Genomic DNA, 23,796 nt, shown 5'->3' with positions numbered 1-23,796 from the left:
CCTGAATGCAAAGAAAAATTTTGGGCAGAGGTCAGTGATGCTAACCAAGGTCCAGAGTGTTAAATCCTTAAGAAAAATGGTTTGAATATCATTTGATATGGCAAATAAAATTATGATGTGTCTTATCTGTAAAAGTCCTGGCCATGGAGCTTTTTTTCTTGTTGTTTTTTTTTTTTTCTTTTTTCTTACTACAGCATGTATAATCTTAAACAAAAGAAATGGAAAACCATCTCTCCCAGGTGTACTACAAGGAATTTTAGAGGTTTCCCAGTGTTAAACTGAAGTTTGTTCCATTCTTCTGTTGGTTTGCAGTTGCTTTGCTCTTTTGTTTTGTTTTGGGGTTTGTTTTTTTGTTTTGTTTTGTTTTTGCTGGCTTGTTGTTTGTTGGTTTTTTTTGAGATACCAGAAATGCCTAATTACATTAACAGAGTTGCAACAATTTCACTTTCAAATGCCAAAATCCAAACACAGCCACTTTGCAAAGTTCATTTACAAGCCCTCATTTTCTCATAAAGTAGCCATCCTTTCTTTCAAAAATAAAAGAGTAAATTAGTTAAATCTTCCGTGACACATCTTAATCCAATTCCTAATATCATCATTTGAAGAATTTTCATCAATTTCATAAAGGGTTAGATCAATCACTGGAATCAGATTCTCAAATTTCTCCTTGTAGTTGAATTCCTCCTGACCAGGTTCATCTGCCCCATCTGTCAAACCCACAGAAACAGCCTAAGTGCACATATTCTCCCACTGTGGCCAAAAAGTGGTGGTTGCACATCTCTTAAGGGACAAGCTGGTCAAGATTTCCAAGATTTCTGCTGGAAACACAAAGCCTTGTTTGCAGCTTTTATTCTGTGTGTGTTTTGCTTTCTATGCAGAGCTCTGGAATTTAGGCTAAAAGTTGTCTTTGACAGAAGTGAGGAGTTGCCAGCTGCATTATGTGGCTGGTCATCTTTCTTTACCAGTCTTATTTTGATTTCTCATGATTACTACAGCTTCCCCTGATGTCAGACCTAGCAATCTAGGGTGAGATTCATCTCCCTTTCATTTTAGGTAGTGACAATGTGTCTGAACCTGAGCCATCTGTACAGACCTCCCATGCAGCTTGGAAATGTGATCCAGGATTTTAGGTTGTGATTGGTTTCATCTTAGCAGCAGCAGGCTGCTACTGAAGAGTGGGATGGATTGCATGCTAAGGACTTGGCAGTGTGTTGGGTTGGCTGTTGGACTTGGTGATCTTCAAGGTCTTTTCTAACCACAATTCTATGATTCTGTGATTCTATTATTCTCTGAATTGCTCTCTGTAGACTATAATAATATCTAAGGTGACTTGCTCAACTACAGACACCTGGGGATGGTCAATAAAATGCCTTGTACACAGGTGAATCTTATTCCTCAATAATGACACTGTTTCAGATACATTCTTCCATGTCCCTTCCTTAATTTAACTCAAATCCAGTAAGTTTATCAGCCTCAAGCTGATTTCCTTTGAATTCCCAATCAGTCTTCCCATTGGTTTCAGTGGGAATGGAATGAGCTGCCAAGCTCTGTCCTGTCCAGAAACATATGAAGAGCTGTCAGTCTTATTGCCTCTGCCTGATGGGTTGTGTTCATCAAAATGGGTGGTTTTCCTATTTCCCTGTAGTGCTACAGCTTGCAAACAAGGAGCTGCTCATCTCTTTATGCCAGTTAGTAAACTGCCAAATTGCTGTTGCTATAATGTCTTTGTTTTAAGTTCATACCCTGTAATTATCTTCTATTATCTTAATTTGCAGACAGTATCGAAGCCAACATTGAGACTGCATCTTCTAACGTAGAATCAGCCAATGAGCAGTTGGCAAAAGCCAGTCAGCACCAAGTAAGTGGGACTAAAAAAACCCTGTGGATACATTCAGTAATAGTATTTAAAATAAAAAGAACACTTGGAGGCTGTGAACCACATGGCACATGGGCTGCGTTGGATTCGTGCTACCTGCAAAGATGATAAAGCAGGCTCTAAGTAAGAGCTAAACTTTCTTTTTCTAATATGTATGATTAAATTGCTGTAGCATTGACAATTTGCTTTAGAGTAGTCATTAAGAGATTTGCATATTAAAGAGACATTTCCTAGTAGGAAACATCACAATTAGCTACTGTTGTTCTTGGAAAGACGTCATAAAAAGTGCATAATTTAAGTGTATATGTGCTTCTTATTGGGAGTGTTTCCCTATAATCAGGCAACAGTGCTTTTCAAAAAGGACTGAGTTGTCAAAAGACATGATGTGGTTGGTGAATAACAGCTATGAGAGTGGTGCTCAGCACTTTTTAAAGGCAATGTGAGCTTATGGTTTGGGGTTTTTTTTAATTCTTTTTAATTTCAATGGAGCGAGAATAAAACACAGACCAAAACATTAATCTTTTTGAAAATAGCTTGATGAGAAAGAACTGAAGAACTGTTCAGTGATTATACTTAGTGCTTCCTAGGGATGAAGAAGGGGGAAGTGAACAAAATAAAAAAAAATATATTGTTTGCATTGGATTGACAGAACAAAAGCTGTTAGTTAGAATGGGTTCGTTGAAGTCTGAAGTGACTCTCTTGTATGTGGAGTCTTGTTATCACAAAGTGTAGCTGAGGTCCATTTGAGTACCTAGTGCCTCCTCATTGCTTCTTGGACACAATGAATTCTGAAGGTCTGGGACAAACCTCCAGACTAAAGGAGTAAGAGCTACAGGCATTTTACTCCACTAAAAAAGGAGATTTTAAAATTATCTACAGCTCATTTTCTAGTGAAACATGATTTACCAGTTGTGGATAATAAGAACAACATTTTAGAACTTTGATACTGCAGAAAATCTGTTGTTTTCACTACATTTTGGTTTTAAAGACATATATATTCAAGATAAGGTGTGCCACCCTGCATTGAATCCTGCATTTACTTTGAAAATGGCCTGTTGCATTTTTACTGCATGAAGTCTAAAATGAAACAAGAATAAATTGAATACTTGACAGCAGAGCCCATCCTAAAGCTGCAAATGGGTTAATGACAGTTTTGGCTTAGTGGGTCAGAGAGTAGTCAGGCAGAAAATGAACTCAGCACAGTGTAAAGGATCTGCTTTCTTCAGCCAGCAGGAGCTGCTGAAATAGCCTGCCCAGTTAGGAGGTCCTTTATTCTTCAAACATGTTGATCAAGATTAAGATGTATTCAGTTTTAATGAGTCAGCCCCTGCTAAGGGCATCGATGTGTACTGAGTGGTATTTATGGGAAAACAATCCAGAGTCTCTCTTGCCCTTGAAACAAGCCTGTACAGACAAATATCACTTAGAAAAAAAATCTGCTGCCAAAGAACATGTGCAATCCAGATCTCCTGGAGAGGACAGGTAGCTGTCCTGTACTGTACTTGTGGATCAGTAGAGAAAATGCATTCATCTCCACCTCACTCTCTGTCACCTCTTTCATGAGGTTCCCTGAGATAAGGAAAGAAAATGAGGTGAAGTTGTTGTGGCTGCAGTTGTTGGCCTTGTGCCTGGGGTTTGTCAAATGGCATATGGCACCCCCTCTTCTGTGTGCTGTGATGTTTGCTCATCCTACATCCAAAGGACATTGTCCCCATAATGTGACAGGAAGGATCCTGGGGACATGGCCCTCCAGGGCTTCTGTAGGAAATGATGTAGGAACAGCTAGGATGGATTTAGGAGGATGATCAGCCAGACTGCTTTGTGGCTGAACTGCTTTCTAGGGAGCTGCCACAGTTTTGCACACTTTAAATTCTCTCTGTGCACTTCTGTGCTGTTCAGAGATTAAAAATAGACTATTTTTTAAATCTTAGTGAGTAGTTTTCCTTCTTTTGTTAAACTGCCAATTCATCAATATATTTGGCTGTTACCTCCCACTTTTAGTATAATGTGATTTTCCTGTGAATGCAGACTAGTATAATGTGATTTTCCTGTGAATGCAGACTGGCTTCCATGCATTTGTTACTTATCCCTATTTATATGTTTATTAATATATGTGTGCATGTAGTATTCTTAAAAGTCTATCAACAACTGTATACATAAATTGAGAAATCAGAAATGTCAACATCACTGAAACATTCAAGCTGATGACCTCCTGTAGACCTTAATCAATGGATTTCTGCTAGGAATAAAGATCAAGTGACTGTTTATTTAGCATAATGTTTGCATATGATTCATTGCACTACTTCAATAATACAACTTGGAGCACCACTCCTAACCTGTATATTAACATAACAAAGCATCAATAAATAGCTTTTCTTTAACTAGCACAGCTCCCTGAAATGATATAAATGTTTAAACAAATGCAAATATCTTCTTGCTGAGCCCTTTTGTCTGCATTTTAAATTTTGAAAGGTGCTCCTTCCTCTTGAGATGCATGTGCTAACAGTAGTATTTTATTATTTTGTGTGAATTTTCATGTTCTCTGTCTAAACTCTTCACTCCCCCACAATGCCAAAATAACCAAACCAACATAAAAAACCAAGCCTACCCACAAAACCATAAAACAATAATAGAGAATATATTAAGAACCTTGTGAAGTTCAATTAAGAGAAGTGTAAGGTCTTGCACCTGGGAACACATAACCCATGAGTGCAGTTCAGGCTGGGATCCACCTGGCTGGAAAGTAGCCCTGTGGAAATGGACCTGGAGGTCTCGGTGGATACCAGGCTCAACATGAGTGCACAGTGTGCTGCAGCAGCCAAGAAAGACACCAGGATGCTGGGCTGCATCAACAAGGGTATCACCAGGAGAGATCAAGAAGTCATCATCCTGCTCTACTCAGTGCTTGTCACACTGCACCTTCAGTTCAGTTTAGCCCCCCACTCTACACAAAGGATGGGACAGGCTGGAGAGGGTCCAGAGAAGGGCCACAAGGATGGTTGGAGGACTGGAGGAGCTGCCATATGAGGAGAGGCTGAGAAAACTGGGTTTGTTCAGCCTTGAGAAGAGAAGGCTTTGGGGAGACCTTATGAACATGTTCCAGTATTTAAAAGGTGGCTACCAAGAAGATGGACGACTCCCTATTTACAAGGGGCCAGATGAAAAAGACAAGGACTCATGGGCACAAGTTGCCCATGGGGAGATTCCAGTTGGACACGTGGTAATTTTTTCTCCATGAAGACAGTCAAACATTGGAGAAGTCTGCCAAGGCAAGTGGTAGATTTCCCCACATTGGACAGTTTGAAGTCTCAGCTTGACAGGGTGCTGAGCCACCTCATATAAACTGTAGTAGTACCTAGAGAGGCTGGAGCAGATGATTCTTGAGGTCCTTTCCAACTTGGCATTCTATGAATCTATGATATGAGGGAAATATATGGTGAGTAAAGAAGCAGTCGCCAACAGTCAGGGTGGAGAAGGCTGCTGGGTGGCTCAGTGCAACATGCAGCCAGCCCCTGCTCTCAGCCCAGGGAAGGGAGCAGTGGGCAACTGTGTGAGTGGTTCTGCTCCCCTCTGGTCTTTTCCCTGACATCTCCTACCCCATGAGTCTGCATATCTTCCCCCTTTTCAATGCAGGAGTATATGTACATTGCAAAACGAGGCAGGTGTAACTTTCACTGGTCATCATACTGAGGTGAGATGCCAAGTTGCAGCCTTTGTGTGTCTCCATCAGACATGAGCAGTTCAACCCAGCAGTCTCAGCAAAAGAATCGGGCACTGTTGTTATAAGAGGCAGGATCAAACAGCTCTGAAATGTAGATGTTCTCAGTTTATCACTCTGCTCCTGATCTTACATGCCACAGAAGTCCCCAGGTCCATGCTGAGTACTGTAATTGGCAGCCACATTATTGTCTGTAGTCCCTCTTCTCAGATGTAGACTTCACCTCCTGATAGTAACACTTACTTCTCCAAGTGAATTAACTCTGGAGTCTTGGTGGGCAGATACTTCAGAAGATCTATGGACCACATAGAAAAATAACAATGTCCCTAATGTCTGTCCATGATGGAGAAAAAATTAACTTCATTTTACTTTCCATATTTTGTTCCCTGCCATTGTAAATCATTGTATATGTTCTGATTTCAGCACTGCTTAACTTCTGTTAATTGATAGGTACTTCATCTGTCCTGCAATAAAAGTTGTGGTAAATACTCTTGTAATTAATAATGAGCAAGAAAATGTGTTACATCCCAGAGGCATAAAACGTTTAGTGAAAGTTTTGGAAGGAATCATAGAGTGGTTTTGTTTGGAAGGCACCTTAAAGATCCTCCAGATCCAACCCCCCTGCATGGTCTCACCAGACCAGGTTGCTCTAAGCCCCATCCAACTTGGCCTTGAACACTTCCAGGGATGGGGCTGCCACAACCTCCTTGGGCAACCTGGGCCAGTGTCTCACTACCCTCACACAAAAGAGTTTCTTCCTAATGTCTAACCTAAATCTCCCTCAAGTTTAAAAACATTACTGCTTTTTATTTATTTTTTTTTAATACCTTTAAAAAAAATAATAGCAGATTTCCTCCCTCATTTTAAATTATTATCATTACAAAATAATTTTTTGTGCTTAGAATTATTTTCACTTCAGGTAACAGTTAAGCTGGGTCACTCCCTTATTGGTAGAAATATGCAGGGTCAAAATGCAGATGAAAATGTTGGTTTTGAATATTGTTACCACAAGTAGAGGGACAGAGGCCTCTTGCCATGTGAAACCTCTGTTGGCCACAGGAACTTGACACTTTTATTTTGCTGACCTACTTTTCACTACACAAATTGAGATTAAAAAATGACTGAGAGGCAAACAAATCTGACAGAGAGAAGCCAGAAGAAGTGATCTCTTGCAGCAGACTTGCTTCAGTGCCTTTCCTTTCTGTGAGGGTCTCATATCTCTTGGACCTAAAGCAGATATGACAACCCTTGCCATTTAATATCAATGGCCCAGATTTGTCTCTTGAAATGTCATTGTCCGTGGCCCTGGAGAAAATAATTCACACTCATCTATCTTAAAACACCAATTTTAAACATGGGTCAAATTGGTTTCTGGAAGATGGGGATTTATTGGAGCAAACAGGGGTGGTGGAGGGGTGTATGTCTGAGTTAGGTGTCTGGACTCCCTTTACACTGACTAGGAGGAGGAATTGCTTCCACCACATCTTGTCACATCTTACAGGAGATGTCTAACATAGATCTGATGACTGTCTCTCTGGAGATGCCTGTTCCCTGCTTTGTCTATAAAATCTAGATGATAGCAATTACATGCCAACATTTCAAGGTCAGATGAATCCCATGCATATCACCTGTCCCTTTATTGGAAAAGGAGGGATTTAGACACCCAGTGGTGACAGTACCTGCCATTGACACAAACTTAGGTGGGATCAATATCACACAGAGGGGTTGGCTGTGATGAGATGAGCAGTTTTGCTTTGCTCAGTTTCTCCATAGCTTCCTGCAGATGGATTGAGAGGAAGAAAAAGAAACAAATGCAGACTCCACAGATACTTATTAAACCAGTTACTCTTTTTGATGCAAAGTTTGGCCTAAGTTCAGCTTGGCCACACTGACTGAAGGACTCTGTGTGCTGACTGTTGAGGCTAATTTGTTTTGGAAAAGCTGCTTGTGTTGCTCTGATTAATGCTGGTTGCTTTCCTTCCCCCTATCCTCTGTGGAAGTCAAGCTAATTGGGATTCACTGGCATTGCAAAGACAAGCAACAGTTCAGTGACCTACTTGTAGAGTCCAAGAACAATGAATTTTTTTATTATTTTTTTTTTCCTGTAAAGAAGCAATTCCTGGGTCTGGCTTTCAAGGATACACAGAGGGGTGCTTTGAAGGCTGGAGCTGTTAGGGAAAAAAAAACAAAAACAAACCCTCATAAATCTGTGACTTTTGCAGGGAGATCTTATTGCCCGGGGACTACTGATAAAGGGCTGGTTTCAACTTCTGTACAAATAACTCATTGGTATTTTAAAAAGAAAATGTGAGTTTCCAAAATCACCTTTCTCAGTCTTTGAATTTTCCTGCCATGCTAGCCTCTTGTAGCACTTGCTGCTTAGGAATACTGTGATAATGACACTAAACTGGGAGGAGTGGTTGACACACCAGAAGGCTGTGCTGCCATTCAGTGAGACCTGGACAGGCTGGAGAGTTGAGTGGGGAGAAACTTGATGAAATTCAACAAGGGCAAGTGCAGAGTCTTGCATCTGGGGAAGAACAAGCCCATGGACCAGGACAGGTTGGGGGCTGACCTGCTGCAGAGCCATGTGGGAGAAAGGGACCTGGGTCCTGCTGGACAGGAGGATGACTATGAACCAGCAATGTGCCCTTGTATCCAAGAAGGCCAATGGCATCCTGGGGTGCATTAGAAAGAGGTGTGTTTAGTAGGTCAAGGGATTTTCTCCTCCCCCTTTATTCTGCCTTGGTGAGGCCACATCTGGAATATTGTGTCCAGTTCTGGGCCCCTCAGTTCCAGAAGGACAGGGAACTGCTTTAAAGAGTCCAGGGCAGAGCCACAAAGATGGTGAAGGGAGTGGAACATCTCCCTGATGAGGAAAGGCTGAGGGAGCTGGGTCTCTTGAGCTTGGAGAAAAGGAGACTGAGGGGTGACCTCATCAGTGTTTACAAATATGTAAATGGTGATTGTCAGGAGGACAGAGCCAGGCTTTGTTCAGTGATGTCCAGTGATAGGACAAGGGGCAATGGATGCAAATTGGAGCATAGGAGGTTCCATGTGAATATCAGGAAGAACTTCTTTGCTGTGAGAGTGACAGAGCCCTGGGACAGGCTGCCCAGAGAGGCTGTGGAGTCTCCTTGCCTGGAGACATTCAAACCCCCCTGGACACGTTCCTGTGTGATGTGCTCTGGGTGACCCTGCTCTGGCAGCTGCTCTGGGGTTGGACTGGATAATTTTTTGAGGTCCCTTCCAACCCCTAGGATTCTGTGATTCTGTAATGAAGATTGTCTTCTCCTCTTGCCTGTGGGTGTGTCCGAAGGACCTGACTTACACTGCCACTAAATCAACTTAAGGCTAATAGTTCTAAAACTGCAGTGTACAGCCAGTTAGCACCAAAAAATTATGGGAATGTACTGCAGAGCCATGGTAGACTGGCATGCCTGGAATATCTCGATGCAAATACAGCTTTGTAGAAGAAGCTAGATTCTTGCAAGGTAGATTCAGGACCAAGATCTCACGATAAGCTGCTGGTAACTAGAAGATGCAGCATATATAATCAACATCATGGTGCTGTTGCTTAGCTGGGTATGTTGCCAGTATCCACATGGCTGGGTTTGGTTGTTCTTTGGGTAATTAGCACTTGGAAGTTTTATTTGGGGGGTTCTGAAGCTATTCTTTCTTCTGGCAATTTCTGCCTGTGAAGCTGATGGGAGCTGAATTAAAGCTGCAATAGGAACTTAGAGCTCTGTAAGGACTCCAAGTAAAAGCCATTACTGAAGTGACTGTGTCATTACACAACTCAGCCTTAATCCCCCTCTGCAGCAGCAGCAGAAAACTTTTACTGTAGTCCAGAGTCCTCACAATTCTGTGCTGTGATCTTTACCTAGTAAAAGAAGTCCTCCCCAAATTGGCTGAACCTCTGAAAGAGCAGCCAATTTGCAGTGCCCTTCTGCCTTCTGTTTCTCAGCCCACAGCAACACACTCACACCAGCTCAGTTCAGAAACCTCAGTCTGGGCACTCAGAAGTGATTTGTACAACTTCAAAGCAGTTTCTCTTCCATCACACTTGTTTTCCTTCCACCTCTTCCCTCTCCCATTAAGCCACATCGTTTGATTTTCACTCTCGATTCCAATCTCCCAGTCCTCCCCTGTTGATGCATGGCTACCAGCAGCACTCTTGCTTCAAACAGTCCATTCTCTCGTAAAGATCCTGCTAATTTGCTTGCTCCAGATTTCTCAAAACCTACCACATGGGAATCTTTCCCTGTAGTTCCTGGTAGATGTGCCCCACAGGGTGTGTGCTGCTACAGAGCCTCGAAGCAACTCCTTGCTGCATACCTGCCTCTACTTTCATACTCCTTTTGTCTTGTCAGTGTGATGTGGCCAGTGGGTAAGGCTGTTTGGGAGAGTGCTTTGAAAAATTATATTTTTTCACCCTTTACCTTCCCTCAACAAATAAGCAGCAGCAGCAACAGGTTGCTGAGATAAAACTTGTCGTTCCTTTTTCCCTCTCTCCCTTGCCTCCCTGTGTAAGACAGGCTGAATTTTCAGATTTAAGAGTGGTCTATTTTGAAGCAGCTTCTCTTTTTGTGGTGTATTTTTTTTCACTGTATCTTAATGCAACCCATTTAAGAAACAGCTACTTACCATAGGAAACTGTGCTCAAATCAGCAGCAGTCCAAGTGGTAAATGAGCTGCATGAACACAGCAACTTGACCTCAGTGAAGTCTGAGCCAAACTTTTATGTAAACCTATAGATTTTTTCTGTAAAGAATGGATCTGCATGATAAATATTTTTTGGGAAAAGGCTTGTTTAGAACTTTTGGATGCCATGCAGTTGGGTGCTGTTGCCTGTGAAGGTAAAATCTTCCAGGTTATTTGTACTCACAGCTGAACATCTCTTCATTTGGAGCTTCAAAACCAGAGAGCTGACTCAGGTGGTAGCTTAATCTCTCTTTCTTTTATTATAACCCATAGACATTAGGATTTTTGGAAGGAAAAAATAATTAAATTATATTTTGAGCTTTCTTTTTATTTAAGCCTGCTCTCTAAAGCAGGAAATGAAAAAGGCAAGAGTGGAAGAGAAGGGAAGGATCTGATGGAAAGGCTGGGAGCAGATTTAGTGGTGAGATATTGCTGGTGGAGCTGCTTTGGCTGGTGAGAGGGTAAGTGGGTAGCTGTAGTGTTTACTGTTTGTTCATCTTGGTATCCAGCACTGGAACTGGATCAAGGTAAGAATTTGGCATGTGAAAGCTGATAAAGTCTGATCTGTGACAATGCAGAAATGGCAGAAGGAAATCACATACTGACTTTTGGTTTTCTATTTCATTTGTTCAACAAAATCTCTTTACAGGTACAATTTTGTTTTGAGGGGTCAGAGATTAAAAAGCAGTTTTCCCTCTCAGACAGCAGCATAAACGAGTGAGTTACATTTCTCTTAATGGCCTCACTTAACAGAGGAATGAATGGAAATACTTCATTACTGAGTGGAAAACACACTTCAATTCATCCTTGTGCCCAGTGATGGCGCATATAATCAGTTGCATTGCCCAAAGGTCAAAACTTTGAGAAATGGTACTAAACTTGCCTCTTAATGGGCTAGGAATGCCAGGAAGTTAGGAATATTAGCACTGGAGATGTATACCTAGCCTGGATCCAAAGAAAACCAGGAGCAGAAAATAAGTATGCCATTTGGAGTCCCAGCTGTATAGCCTGAAGCAATGTTGCACTGGGCTGTGAGCTTGTCAGATCTCATCAAGTAGCAAAATGGTCAAGCTTGGTCAGTGTTCATGCTAAAAATCTCCACTGAAAAGCCTCACATGCAGGCAGAAGGGTTTTTCTGTTCAATTTCTGAGTGATCCCTTTCTGGTACAGGGACATTGTCCAAACTGTGCCACCATTCCTGAGTTATCTAGTTTTGATAAGTAGTGTCACTAGAGGTGCAACATTGGTTTTCAAAGCCACAATGAAATGAATAGTTGAGTTTTAGCATGGGAAATTTATGTTGTGATTTCTGTGCCTGGATGTTTTACTTGGTTTTTATCAGTTTATCAGCTCATCTTTTTCATGTAGAGATCTGTAGTCAGTATAGTGCCATCTCAACTGACTTCGTACTTAAAATTTGGGCAGCTAGTACAAGACAAGCTAAGCTTCCTTTGCACTCACCTCAGAGAGTTCATCCTGCTTCTCTTAGATATTGTACCTTAGTCTGTGATGAGAAGTGCCCTAGAGGTGAACATCTTGCCTTCGTGCTGATAGACAAGTTCCTTCAAAAAAGCACTGAACTACTAGGCAGCTGGAGTTTGATATCTTTGCTTAAAAATAAATATTTAGTATCCTTTTGTGCTGAGTAGAGAATCCTGCTGCATTTCTGGATTCCACTGTGGAAGTCTGTTATTCCCTGCAAAATCACAAGTCATTTCTGCCAGCTGGGCTTAAATGTTACAGAGAACCTGGAGCTTCTGAAATGGTCAGAATTAGATGAGAAAGTAAATGTTTATTGCCCTGTTGTGGCTATTTAGAACTATATTGACCATGAAGGGAAAATTATATATAAGGAGAAAGAAGTTATAGAAAATCAGATTGCTTTTATTTCCATTTTGACAAAACCTGGAAGCACATTAATCAAAGATCTTTCCCATATTCCTGAACTAATTCACAGGTCTGATGGGGTGTATTTGTAGGACAGCTATCAGCTCATGGCTTGGCACTATCGGAGCTGGAAAACAGGAAGGGTAAAGTACAACTTATGTTCAAGAAGAGAAAAGAGAGTGAATTATAATCTTGCTAAATCTGACTTCAGCAGCATGCAAAGCTCTTAAAGACATTTTGAAATAAATCATTAAAAGCATGAAGTTCAGTGGAGACTGGGACAAAGTTTTACTTTGGAAAGGTAATTGCATATCATCCTTTACCAGGAGAAAGAATTTCCTTAGACAAAGCTGATGAGGAGGACTTGACTTTCTGGGCTTCAAAACAGCATTTGCTACAATTATATCTCATAAGCATTGCTCTTGTTCATAAGACTTGTAGGAAAAAGGTGCTGCTGCCAGGCCATACCTTGTGCTTGTATGGTCAACTCTGATGTTTGATCCATTTGTTCTATATCACATGCTGCTATGAGTTCAGGCTGGGCAGCTCAGCTCTGTCTTTGACAGTTTCCAGTCAGTTCACCATTTCTATGGTGAGTCAAAAATTCCTTCTGTTTTTTATGTCACAATAAATACTCCAGGAGCTCCAGTTTTAATGGGTTCATCCTGTGTATATTCTCCAGAGCTTGCTCTTTTTTCTTTCCTCGTGAGTAACAATGCATCATCCTTTTTTTAAATATATATATATAGACAACAGTGCCGTCCATTTATGAAAAACAATTCTTGGATCTGTTCTTTTTACTGTAGAAGATGTTTTTCTTTCATAGATCTGAAACATATACAAAAAAAACCAAACCAAAACTCTCTTCACATTTGTAATTTACTCTTTAGGGTCTGTCCCTGTGGATATTACTCTTCTCCTGAAATATATATATATATGTGTGTATGTATATATATATATATATGTATATGTATATATATATATATTTAAAGAGTTAAAACACAAGGGAATCACCTGTAACTTCAGGCTTCCACTGGTGTCAGAATCATGCTTCTCATTGCCAGGAATGGAAGTGTAATAGAGCTCTATCTACTAAACAGGTCATATTTGCTGATTTAGTAGGAGTTGGGGAAAATTCCTGAACATGCAGGCAAGTTTATGTTTTTCTAAGCAGAGAAGTCTTAAACTCTACTCAAAGTCTCCAAGCTTTCCCTGACTGTTTTCCCAATTGTGGCTTTGAAAGATATAGGATATATCATTGAATATTTAGGAGTTAGGCTGTAATAACAAATGATTTCAGTTATCCTCAATAAAATAAAAAAGTGCCATAATTGCATTTTTCTTTGACTTCCAGTTTCTTTCACTTGCAAGGAGTTTGAATGCCATGTGTTCGTATAACTGAATACACCCTGAGGTCTCCCTTGTTCCTTATTACTGGGAAAACACACAGTGCATATATGGCCAAGAGACCACAGACCAAATGGTACCTCCTGCCTTTATTTCTAAGTCCCACATTTACAAGGCATTTTGTCATCTTGATGTTATGTGGGATGAACTATTGTCTGGAGGTGCCTGTTTCTCTCTGTTGCTTTTGGAGGGAGTGTAGGACATCTGGCTTCCTCTGCTCAGCTTTTGAATTAGACATCTGAAGTTCAGTAGGATCTCTGAACAAAAATGCTTCAGAGAAAGATGTAAGAAAACTTCATGTAGACAAAAGTCTAGTACCATGAATTTCCTTCTAGTTACTTTTGTTTCAGGTTCAAAGAGTCAGGTTTATCTTTTATCTTCTTCATTAATACTGATGCAGCTATGGACATAAAACAAAAACTGTTTGCTTCTTGTTCCAGATAAACTCAGCAATATCCTGTCTAGTTATGTCGTGCATAACGAGTATTTTTGTTGCCTTTTTGTTTTGATATTTGTTTTGTTGGTGTTTTGTAGGTTTGTTGTTTGGGTTTTTTTTTTATTTTTTTGTTTGGTTTGGGTTTGGGTTTGGGGGTGGTTATATCTATTTTATCTATCCATCTATCTATTTATTTATTTTTCTCTTTCAAATTTCTACTTCAACAAACTCTTCTATATTATGCTTAATTTAGTTATTTTCTTTACTTTCTAATTGACTGTGTTATCTGTGCAATCTAATCTGGAGGACTGAGAGCCTTCTGATACTGACCAATGTTTCTCCCTCTCCATGCAAGATTTAAATACATCTGAAACTAGTGAAGAAATAATTGAACATAATTTTGGGTGACAGCTTGGATGGGGCTCTGAGCAACCTGGTCTAGTGGAAGAAGCCCCTGCCCATGCAGGAGGGGTTGGAACTACATGATCCTCATGGTCCTTTCCAACCCAAACCATTCAATGATCCACTTGCCCATGTTATATTAGTGTAAAATGAAAGGTCAAGACTGAAAATAAAAACTAGTCTATTGCTGCTTGGCAATTGACTTTGTGTCAGCTCTGAACAGAATCACTGAAGTGTAGCCTAACCATGGTTTTCTCCCTATATCTTAAGCAAAATAAAATCCAAGTCCTCTGAATCTTTGCCACAAGCAGAGAACATGAAGATATAATTCATTCTAGCTCAGGTAATGCCCAGGATGGGAGTCATCTCAATGAACACTGGGTGTATCCCCCCTCCAGTGCTGGGGGCTGTTATATTGTCCCTTAAGCTCTCTGGGGCTGGCAGAAGCAGCTACACCTTAACCCCCGATGGGCCAGTTATTGTGTCACCTTTGTTGGGTTAGACTTGGTGGCTGTGTGACAGATTTGTGGTCTTACCCACTGCTGGGCTGCAGAACTGCCAGCAGACACACCCTGGTTGGGGAGCAACCTGGGGGTACACAAACGACTGCATGTTCACTGGGCAAGTCTGACTTAGTCCATAAAGGAGACTTAGTCCTTGGTTTTAGATTTTCCCTTGCAGCAGTAGGTCTGTGATGAAGCCTTAGGTTGGGCCACCACCTGAGGACTATGGAGTTTGAGTGACCTTGTCTTTGGTGAGTGATAATTCTTATAGATGTGCATCTGAGTGAGATTTGCCTCTCTTGGGCAAGTGATTTCAGGTGCCTGAGGGGGAGGATTTCCCTTTCTCTGAATAAATGTGCACATGTATTATTATCTGTGTTAAGACTAGTAAAAAAAAAAGCACCACCTCAGGAATTCTTAAGTAGTTGTGCTGTGACATTTTCATCCTTAGTAGTTGTGCTGTAGTGTATTCCCAACTGATATCCAAATCTGTAATGTTATTTTTTATGTATCTGACTGCTAAATAGTGTTGGTTTAAATAAATCTTCATACTTACTAAGCCCCCATGTGTTTGTGGGTGCCTCTGTTACAGTACCCTGAAACAAAAATTTGGAGCTTCCAAACCCCTTTGCTTTCTAACCCTCCTCACCCAAGTGGGAGGCTAAGTGTGGCTGGGTAAGGATTCCAGAATTAAGACTGATACACCATAGGATATTTGTTAGTAAAGTCAATAGAAATATAGCCTAATAAAAATTTACTAAAAAATTAATTTGCTATACTAAGGGTTGCTTGTAAAACAATGTGCTTTGTAAAACTGTCAGTCAGCTATGCCAAGCATCCTGTAGGTTGTGATAACACCAAGTCTTCTAAGAACCTGTGGTGCCTACAGAGAACCCACATGTTGATTCTGACCCACCTGGGCAACCTACTGGAGACAGGACCAGGAAGAGGGACAGGACAAAGATGGCAAAGGTCTAGAATCAACAAAGAACCCCTCACAGAAGACCCTCAGGCATGAATAAATACAAAGATAGCCAATTCCAGGAAATAAAATGACTATGTAAAAGAATTCTGGGAACTCATATGTTTTTGGTGTATGTTAGTTGGGATGTTTCACTAACTGATTGGAGCAGTCATGGTGGAGAATCCCCAGTGCTGCCCAGCGCTGCAATAAAGAGCCTGCTCAGTAACAGCTTGTTTGTTGGGTCTAGATGTGGGAATCCTTACCCAGATGCACCCAGCCTCCCACTGTAGTGAGGAGTGTTAGAAAGCAAGGGGGTTTGGAAGCTATAAATTTTTGTTTCAAGTTTCCTGTGGGGGTCTTTGTTGATCCTAGTCCTTTGTCATCTTTGTCCTGTCTCTTGTCCTGGTCCTGTCTCCAGTCTCCTGCTGGTAGGTTGCCCAGTGGGTCAGAACCAACAGGAGTGTTGTCTGTAGGCCCCACAGGTCTTAGAAGACTTGATGTCATCACAACCTGCAGGATGCTTGGCATAGTTGACTGAGGGTTTCACAAAGCACACTGTTTTAAAAGTAACCTGTTCAGCTAACTTAGTACAGCAAATTAATTATTTCAGTACATTTTTATTAGGCTATATTTCTATTGAATCTACTAACAAGTATCCTATGACTATCAACCCTACATACTTACTAGAGATCTGAGATGCATTGTGATTCATGCATGCCTACTTCATGATGGCATCAAGGGTGCTGTAGACCCTGAGGTCTGTTACAATCTCAAACATGGCCTAGGCTGTATTGCTCAAATCCATATGGATGTTTAAGATACTACAGGGTACCTCATGCTTGTGTTTAGGTAGCTGGATTATGAGCCACACTTAGTTGGGCAGATCCCATTGAAGGGCAGGTTATTATACCACCTTATTGTGTCACAATATTGTTTGAGTCTGATTTCTGCCTTCAGTAACAGGTGGTGACTGGGTTAAACCATATGCTTTATATTCCTTACAAATAATTCTTTAATGTGTCTTTAGAGTGAGTCTGTCACAATAGGCTAGGACGATTTAATCTGCTAGCTGGTTTTGGACACTCATTTTGAGACACGAGTCAGTTACTGAGAGTTTATGGGAAAGCAGCAGGAGTGTGATCTGAGACCCTGCAAGCCTGACTGCAGAGGAAAGATTACAAAAAAAGACAGTTGGTTAAGCTAAAAAAGAAAAGATGGACGTGAAGATAAGGATTTCTTGGTACATAAAAGTCTGCTGCAAAGAGGAAAAGAATAATCATTGCTTTTCTGTTTATTACAGATGGGATGAACAAGAAGTAATGGACTTAAATTGTAGCAAAAAAAAATTAAATAAATCAGAGTAGATATTAAGAAAAGCTGTCTAATGATAAGGAGCTTGAAACACTTTCTGGGGAGATTTTAGAGCCTCCAGCACTGGATATCTCTAACAGCATCTAGTGAAACATATTTCAGGAATGGTGTTTTTATAATTGGTTTTACTGTTGCCTGTCAGATCACGCTGCAAGGTGCAATGTAAACAGGACGTGTTCATATTGTATCACAAACCATCATTATTTAATCAAAAAATGTTGCAGTCATGAATAATTCTTTCACTTGCATTCTCATCCTCTCCTCCTCCCCCACTTCCTCACTTCAAAAGAAGTGTGCTCCTCTTAGGCACCTGCTTTAGGGATCTAAATCACTGATTTAATTTGACAGAGGTGATGAGACTCAGCATTTTCTGTCAGCCTTGGTAAGGGTGGCTGTTTGGTACAAATCTCATCCATCACTTTGCTTTATACAAATATATTTTACCTGGCTTTTAGGTGTCCTGGACTCAGCATGCAATCACCATTTTTTCTCCAAATTATTTCCACAAAAGAGGAGTCAATAAATTTATAAAGTGTGTCCTCAGTACTGCTCTGGATGAGGTCATTGAGCCACACAAGCCTTGAAAGTGAGGTATGAGCTGGGTGGCCTTGCACTCTCCTTCAAGAATAACAGATAATTATCACATTTCACTTCAACAAGCTGATGGATTTCTGAGTCCTGGTTATGTTTGATTAGCAAGAGGGCTGGAAATAAGTAGGATTTATAGAAACAGGGAAAATGAATGTGCTCATGTAATTCAGGTGTAAATGCACCTATAATGCTAAATATAAAAAAGGCCAGATTGTGCCCTGTGGATCCACGGCCTGATCATGTCACCATGCTTAAACCATCTGCCATGCAGAAAGAAGGTGACAGCATCCAAACTGTCCATTAGAAATGGTCAGTAGCATGTGCTAAGCTGGACCTGGGACATTCTTCAGGAGAACAGAACAAAACTACATCAAAAAGCATGTATGGGTGATGGAGATCCAGCTGCTGTGCCGACACCTCATCCCTCCTTAAGTTGTGAGTACAGAGGTGGCTGCTTTGTGCCAAAGATACTGAAGGGGTCTGAGTGCACTGACACTAACTGCCTCTCTTCCCCTTACCCCAGGGGTTTGGCTGACCATGTTCAAGGCCAGCTCTGATACCCACCACTCTGTGTCCTTGGGTCACACTGCTGTGAGAAAGCTAGGTGAGATGCCTCCATGGGAACAGCACCTCTTTGCTTAGGAGATACAATGAGGCTCAGTCCCTGTTCTTTGTCCCTGCCTGAGCAATGCCATGTCTGCCCTGTCCCACCATGTACCATGCTGGACTTGACCTAACTCACTGACTTAACTGTCTTGGTTTGACCTTGAACCTGTCTCATTTCTACAGATGTGTCTTGAGGTCATTGACCCTTTGGCTGACCCTGATTACTCTTGCATGTGAGCTGTGGGACTGAGCCCTTGCTGATGAGGTGTCCTTGCTGTCATCCCTAGGGATTTCTCCTAGGGATGCAAAAACTTCATTAGCTAATTAGTTAACTAGCTTCATTAGTGATTTTGAAGAAAGCTGAGCCCGGGGTTCACAAGGATGTGTATGTATCAGTGCACTTCACCAGCTCTGGCAGTTATGCTGTGATTCACATGATGCCTAATTTTTAAGATGAACTTTGTGTGCTCCTCGGGGTCTTGTTTGATTCACTGCACTTTTTGTTTTCTTCTTTTTTTTTTTCCCCCCTGGTTTGCCTTTTTGGGTTGTATTTATAAACAAAAAGAACAGGTTTTGACCCATATATTTGGAAATAGTTGCAGTGTGATCAGTAAGGATATTGTGTAGTTGTTTTACTACTGATGTTGCATTTCCATGACCTTAAAGAATTTTTTTATTTGGTAAGATGGGGGGGGTTTCAGTACTAAAAGAGATAATAAAGACAGTATGAAGAGGTGACAGAATCACTATTTGGACCCTTGGGCTCTGACAGAGAGTGATCACAAATAACACATGGAAACAAATCTTTTTCCACCATGATCGCAAATATGATGGTCATTAATTGGCTGTAAGGCCCTAGAAATATCAACTAGAATTTACAGTTTTTAGGAACAGATGTGCTGGGTGACAGAGGAGGGAAGGGATGACATAGAAATATCTTCCTGGAAGCTGATTTTAGAGAGAAAAAGAAAGCTGAATGAAGGTACTGCTTGCATAAAGCCAGATTGGGTTGGACATGAAATATTCAGGTTTTAAACATTGCAGAAGATCAGCAGCATGCAATAAAGTAAAACCTGGAAGTCCAAGGATTTGGAAATGAGAGCAGCATTCCCAACACCAGGAAGCAGATTGATCTGTGAAGTAGGAAATGAGACCACAGGGAACACAAAGCAGCAGAGGGAGGTGAGATGCAAAGTCCAGCAAAGGGAGGCCTATATTTTTTTTAATTCCATTTTTTTTGGTAATTACTTGGGGTGCTTTCCAGCATGCAGTGACAAAGCCTCAAAGTCAGATTCTGCTCTTGGTGTCATTGTCATGAATCTGGATGATCACCATGAAATAAGGCCAGAAATAACCTGGCTTAAAGAGAGCAGAATGTGTCCCACCCTCTGATGATGCTGCTTCGGGTCCAGGTGAGGGATGTTTTCTTCTTTCTCACCCCCAACGCTGTAGTGAAATGCCTGCAGTGTTTGCTGGCTGCAACATGCTGTGTTGCACAGCATCCTGCTGCATCAATAACCATTAACATACACATCCTGTGGCTATCAGGGATTTGATTACTTCTGCAACACAGATCCCCAGTCCTCTTCATCAGCCTTGCTTCCAGCCACAGGCAGCACGGGCATTGTTTTATTACTTTACTCCAGCCTTTCTTGCATTTTACCATCCAAAGCTAATTAGGAACAATAGAAAGAGCTTCTTGAATCAAACAGATCATAAAATTCTCGTGTACCTGCTTGTAGAACTGGATAAAATATTGACCAGCCTATAGCCATCCACAGATGGCTCTTCAGGGAGAAACAAGTCTAAATGTGTAGGGCAACATTTTGCCTCCTGACTGGGGTTTTTCTGGTCCTTCTTCTAAATGCAGCTACAATGCTTAAAGACCTAACAGGGAGTCAGCTGCTTTTACTCATGATACTTCCAGAAGGAAAAAGAAAAACCAAAACAAATAAAAAGGATTATTTCACATTCACCTCTGGAGAGCAATACAAGAAGAACTCTTCTCTAGAAGGTGGAAGGCAAAGCATAGAATCATGGAAAGATTTGTTTTGGAAGGGAACTGGAAGATCATCCAGTTCCAACCCCCTGCATGGGCAGGGACACCTCCCACCAGACCAGGCTGCTCCAGCCACATCCAACCTTCATCAGTTCCAGGGATGGGGCAGCCACAGCTTCTCTGGGCAACCTGTTCCAGTGTTTCATCAGCCTCACACTAAATAATTTCTTCCTAATGTCTAATCTAAATCTATCCTCTGTTAGCTCAACCATTCCCCCATATCCTATCACTTCATTCCCTTGTCAAAAGCCCCTCTCCATCTTTGCTGTAGCCTCTGAAGGCACTGGAAGGTGCTTTAAGTTCTCTGGAGCCTTCTCTTTTCCAGGCTGATCAACCCCAACTTTCTCAGCCTGTCTCCACAGCAGAGCTGCTCCAGCACTCTGATAATTATTGGGTGCCTCTTCTGGACTTGCATCCACAGCTCCATGTCTTTCTTATTTTTGGGGCCCTGTATCTTTTTTTAACTCTATGCTCTGAACCTTTGTCTTCCCACCTACTGTTTCAATAATGTAGCCAAACTTCCTTCCCTTTGGGTTATTAATTTGGACATTGTAGATTGGTATTTTCTAATATGTGTTTCTGTCACGTCACTGCCTCTCTTGTGTTTACATAGGAGAGAAGGAGCATTAAAACCCTTGAATCATCAGTTCTGACTAAGCTGGGATTCATCCCACTGAAATCCAGGATAGCCACAGATTCCATGTTATTTCCAGCCTCTTAGATGGTTGAACCTACCAGGAGTGAGCTGAAAGATGGGAAGGGAGATGTCAGGGGTAGAGCAGCATCAGGAAATGACATGAATAGTTGTACAGCAAAATCTGGGCAACTTCAACTGTCACTACACAGCAGACAACATGATGTAGAAGTGCTTCAGTACAAGTATCCAAAGCACATTAACCTCTGTGACACAATGGTTGCTGCAGGTTCATTAGGTTTCCCAACACAAGAAGTAAATTCACCTGCAGTTAAGTCACACCCTGCCATGGATGAGCTGACTCTGTCTTGATACCTTGCTAACAAAAAACAGTGTCCTCGTACTTGGAAGCACCATCAGATATCAAACTGGCAAAAGCAGCAGATCAGTCAGCTCTGTTGAACCCAGATGTGGCAGCACAATACATTACTGTGTCCAGTGTCCCCACTGGCAGTGATTGCTGACAGAGCAGAGTCTGTGGGAGGAAATAAATCAATGAGTGTCTTAAGCTTCAAAGGTGTCAGGTGATGGGAAGTTAATGATGCTTTTGTGTTGCCATGGATGGTCCATGCTGGATGTGACTGGCAGTCAAGACACAGGACTTATAACCAAACCCAAAACTTAATTCAGTTGCATTTTTCTCAGTGATCCTTTAACCACTTAAAACATTTAATTTCAAGCTTCCTGAGAAAGCTTGTTGGGAAACAAACAAACAATAATAATAAAAAAATAATAAATGTAACCAGTCCTTTTTGGATCAAATTTAGTGTCTAGATGTCAAAGAGTATTCAGACAATATACAGGTTTTTTTAACACATCTATCACTTAGGACTAAAGCTCAGAGCAAGGGTTGCCTCTTGCCTGCAAAGGTTTAGACTAGATACCAGGAAGAATTTATTTACTGGAAGAGTAGTCTGGAACAGGCTGCTCAGGGAGGTGATGGAGTCACTATCCATGGAGGTATTAAAAAAATGTGTCATGTGGCACTTTAGGACATGGTCTAGTGGGCTCTTTTCTTAATTATTATTTTATTCTGGGGCCAGGTTGATGGTTAGACATGGTGATCTTAGAGGTCTTTTCCAACAGTGACAATTCTGTGTGATTCTGTGTGGTTCTCTGCTTGGCAATCAACACTTTTAGGTTGCCTAAAATGAGCAGATATATTCAGCTCCCTTATGCTCCCTTATGCTCCTTTCTGGACAAATGCATGAAAATCCAGTGAGACTCACATGTGTGCATCCATGACTAGAGCAAGCCCTGTGGAAAAGATACCTGCATGGCCTCAGCTGCTGAATATCTGGTACCCAGAAGCCCTGAGTATGAGGTAGCCCTTGTAGTTCTTCTTCTGCTTGCAGAGCAGCAAATGCTGCCCTTGACAACAAACCAATCTTTCAATGAAGTTCATTTCTGTTTGTTTTATTTTATCTTTTTCTCCTCCATAGAACTCTCCATCAGACCCCATCAATGGTTCATTTAAAATTTTTCAATCTCAGGTCTGTGAGGTCTTTTGATCTGAACTTGTACATAGCTTTGTTTCTTACTCTTTTTTTTTTTTTCCTTCTTTCCTCTGCTTTCTTTTTTCCAGCCAAACAGAAAATTACTTTTCAGGGTGAAAAGCTGCCTTCCCCTTGTGCTTTTACCCTCAGATCTAACTCAAGCCAAGGAATGAATGTGATAAATCAATGTCAAAATGTGTCTTTTTGAAGCACTTAGGAAGTTCCTTGATATCAGTTCATCACTTAGGATTTGTTTATTTTTTTCCTCATATTCACAATCAACATTTTCTGTTATTTCTTCAGTGGAATTTCTCAGGTGTTTACTTCACATTCTGAGAGAGTTCAGGGTGGTAACAGGAAATTCAACGTTTGACTTTGGAAATCCCATTTTTAATTTGATAGGAAAATGCAATTCAGAACCTTCTAGTCCTCCATAAAGTCATGAAAATTTAAAAACATCCTTTACAAAACAACGTCCAGAGTGCCAAATTAGATTAGAAATGGAAGAGGTATTTTCTGTGGATGTGGGGTTTTTTTCCTGGGTCTTGGTGAACAAAGAATTAATCCAGGCTGAATTATTCTCTCACTTTGCACAGATACCTTGTTTTTTCATAGTCCAAAATTCAATGAGCTTTGCAAATAAGGCAACAAAATAATCTCTGTTTTCCCCTGACATCTTCCTGTGTGTTTCTCTCAGCAAAACAGGCAGCTGCCTCCTCTTCTTTAAGCCAAGTTTCTGCTGCCCCTTCAGCCCACCAACCCCAACCCTTACCATAGCCATGATTCACTGGCATGATTTTGGCTGATCAAGGCTGGGTTTTGAGCTTCAGCAAATCTTCCTTCCTCTTTCTGGTGAGGGGGACTCCCAACCTTTCTCTTCAGAAACAGGAAAACATCAAAGTTTCACAGTGCTTTTTGGCAGACCAAATACAAGCCTGTTTTGTCATTCCCTGAAAATTATTCCTCTGCTTTCTGCAGCCTCTAAACAGAACAACACTGGGATTGGGGGATTTTTTTTCCCCTCAATAAAGAAACCTAACCTTGTGACGTATGTTATCTATTCTGCATTTCTGAATCCTTTG

At 41.1% G+C, this 23,796-nt stretch overlaps 1 protein-coding gene across 1 annotated transcript in view; it reads left to right on the top strand.

Moving 5' to 3' along the window:
- Positions 1–23,796, top strand: part of TSNARE1 (t-SNARE domain containing 1) — a 334,963-nt gene that overhangs the window by 207,347 nt on the left and 103,820 nt on the right. The window contains exon 9 of the mRNA XM_010000548.1: positions 1,776–1,858. Coding sequence (XP_009998850.1) covers positions 1,776–1,858 — 83 coding nt within the window. The remainder of the gene's footprint in view (positions 1–1,775; positions 1,859–23,796) is intronic.

Source organism: Chaetura pelagica, unplaced genomic scaffold (genome assembly GCF_000747805.2).
Source record: "Chaetura pelagica isolate M959 unplaced genomic scaffold, ChaPel_1.0 scaffold96, whole genome shotgun sequence".
Taxonomy (NCBI): Eukaryota; Metazoa; Chordata; class Aves; order Apodiformes; family Apodidae; genus Chaetura; species Chaetura pelagica.
This window is presented reverse-complemented; position numbering and strand designations above follow the sequence as displayed.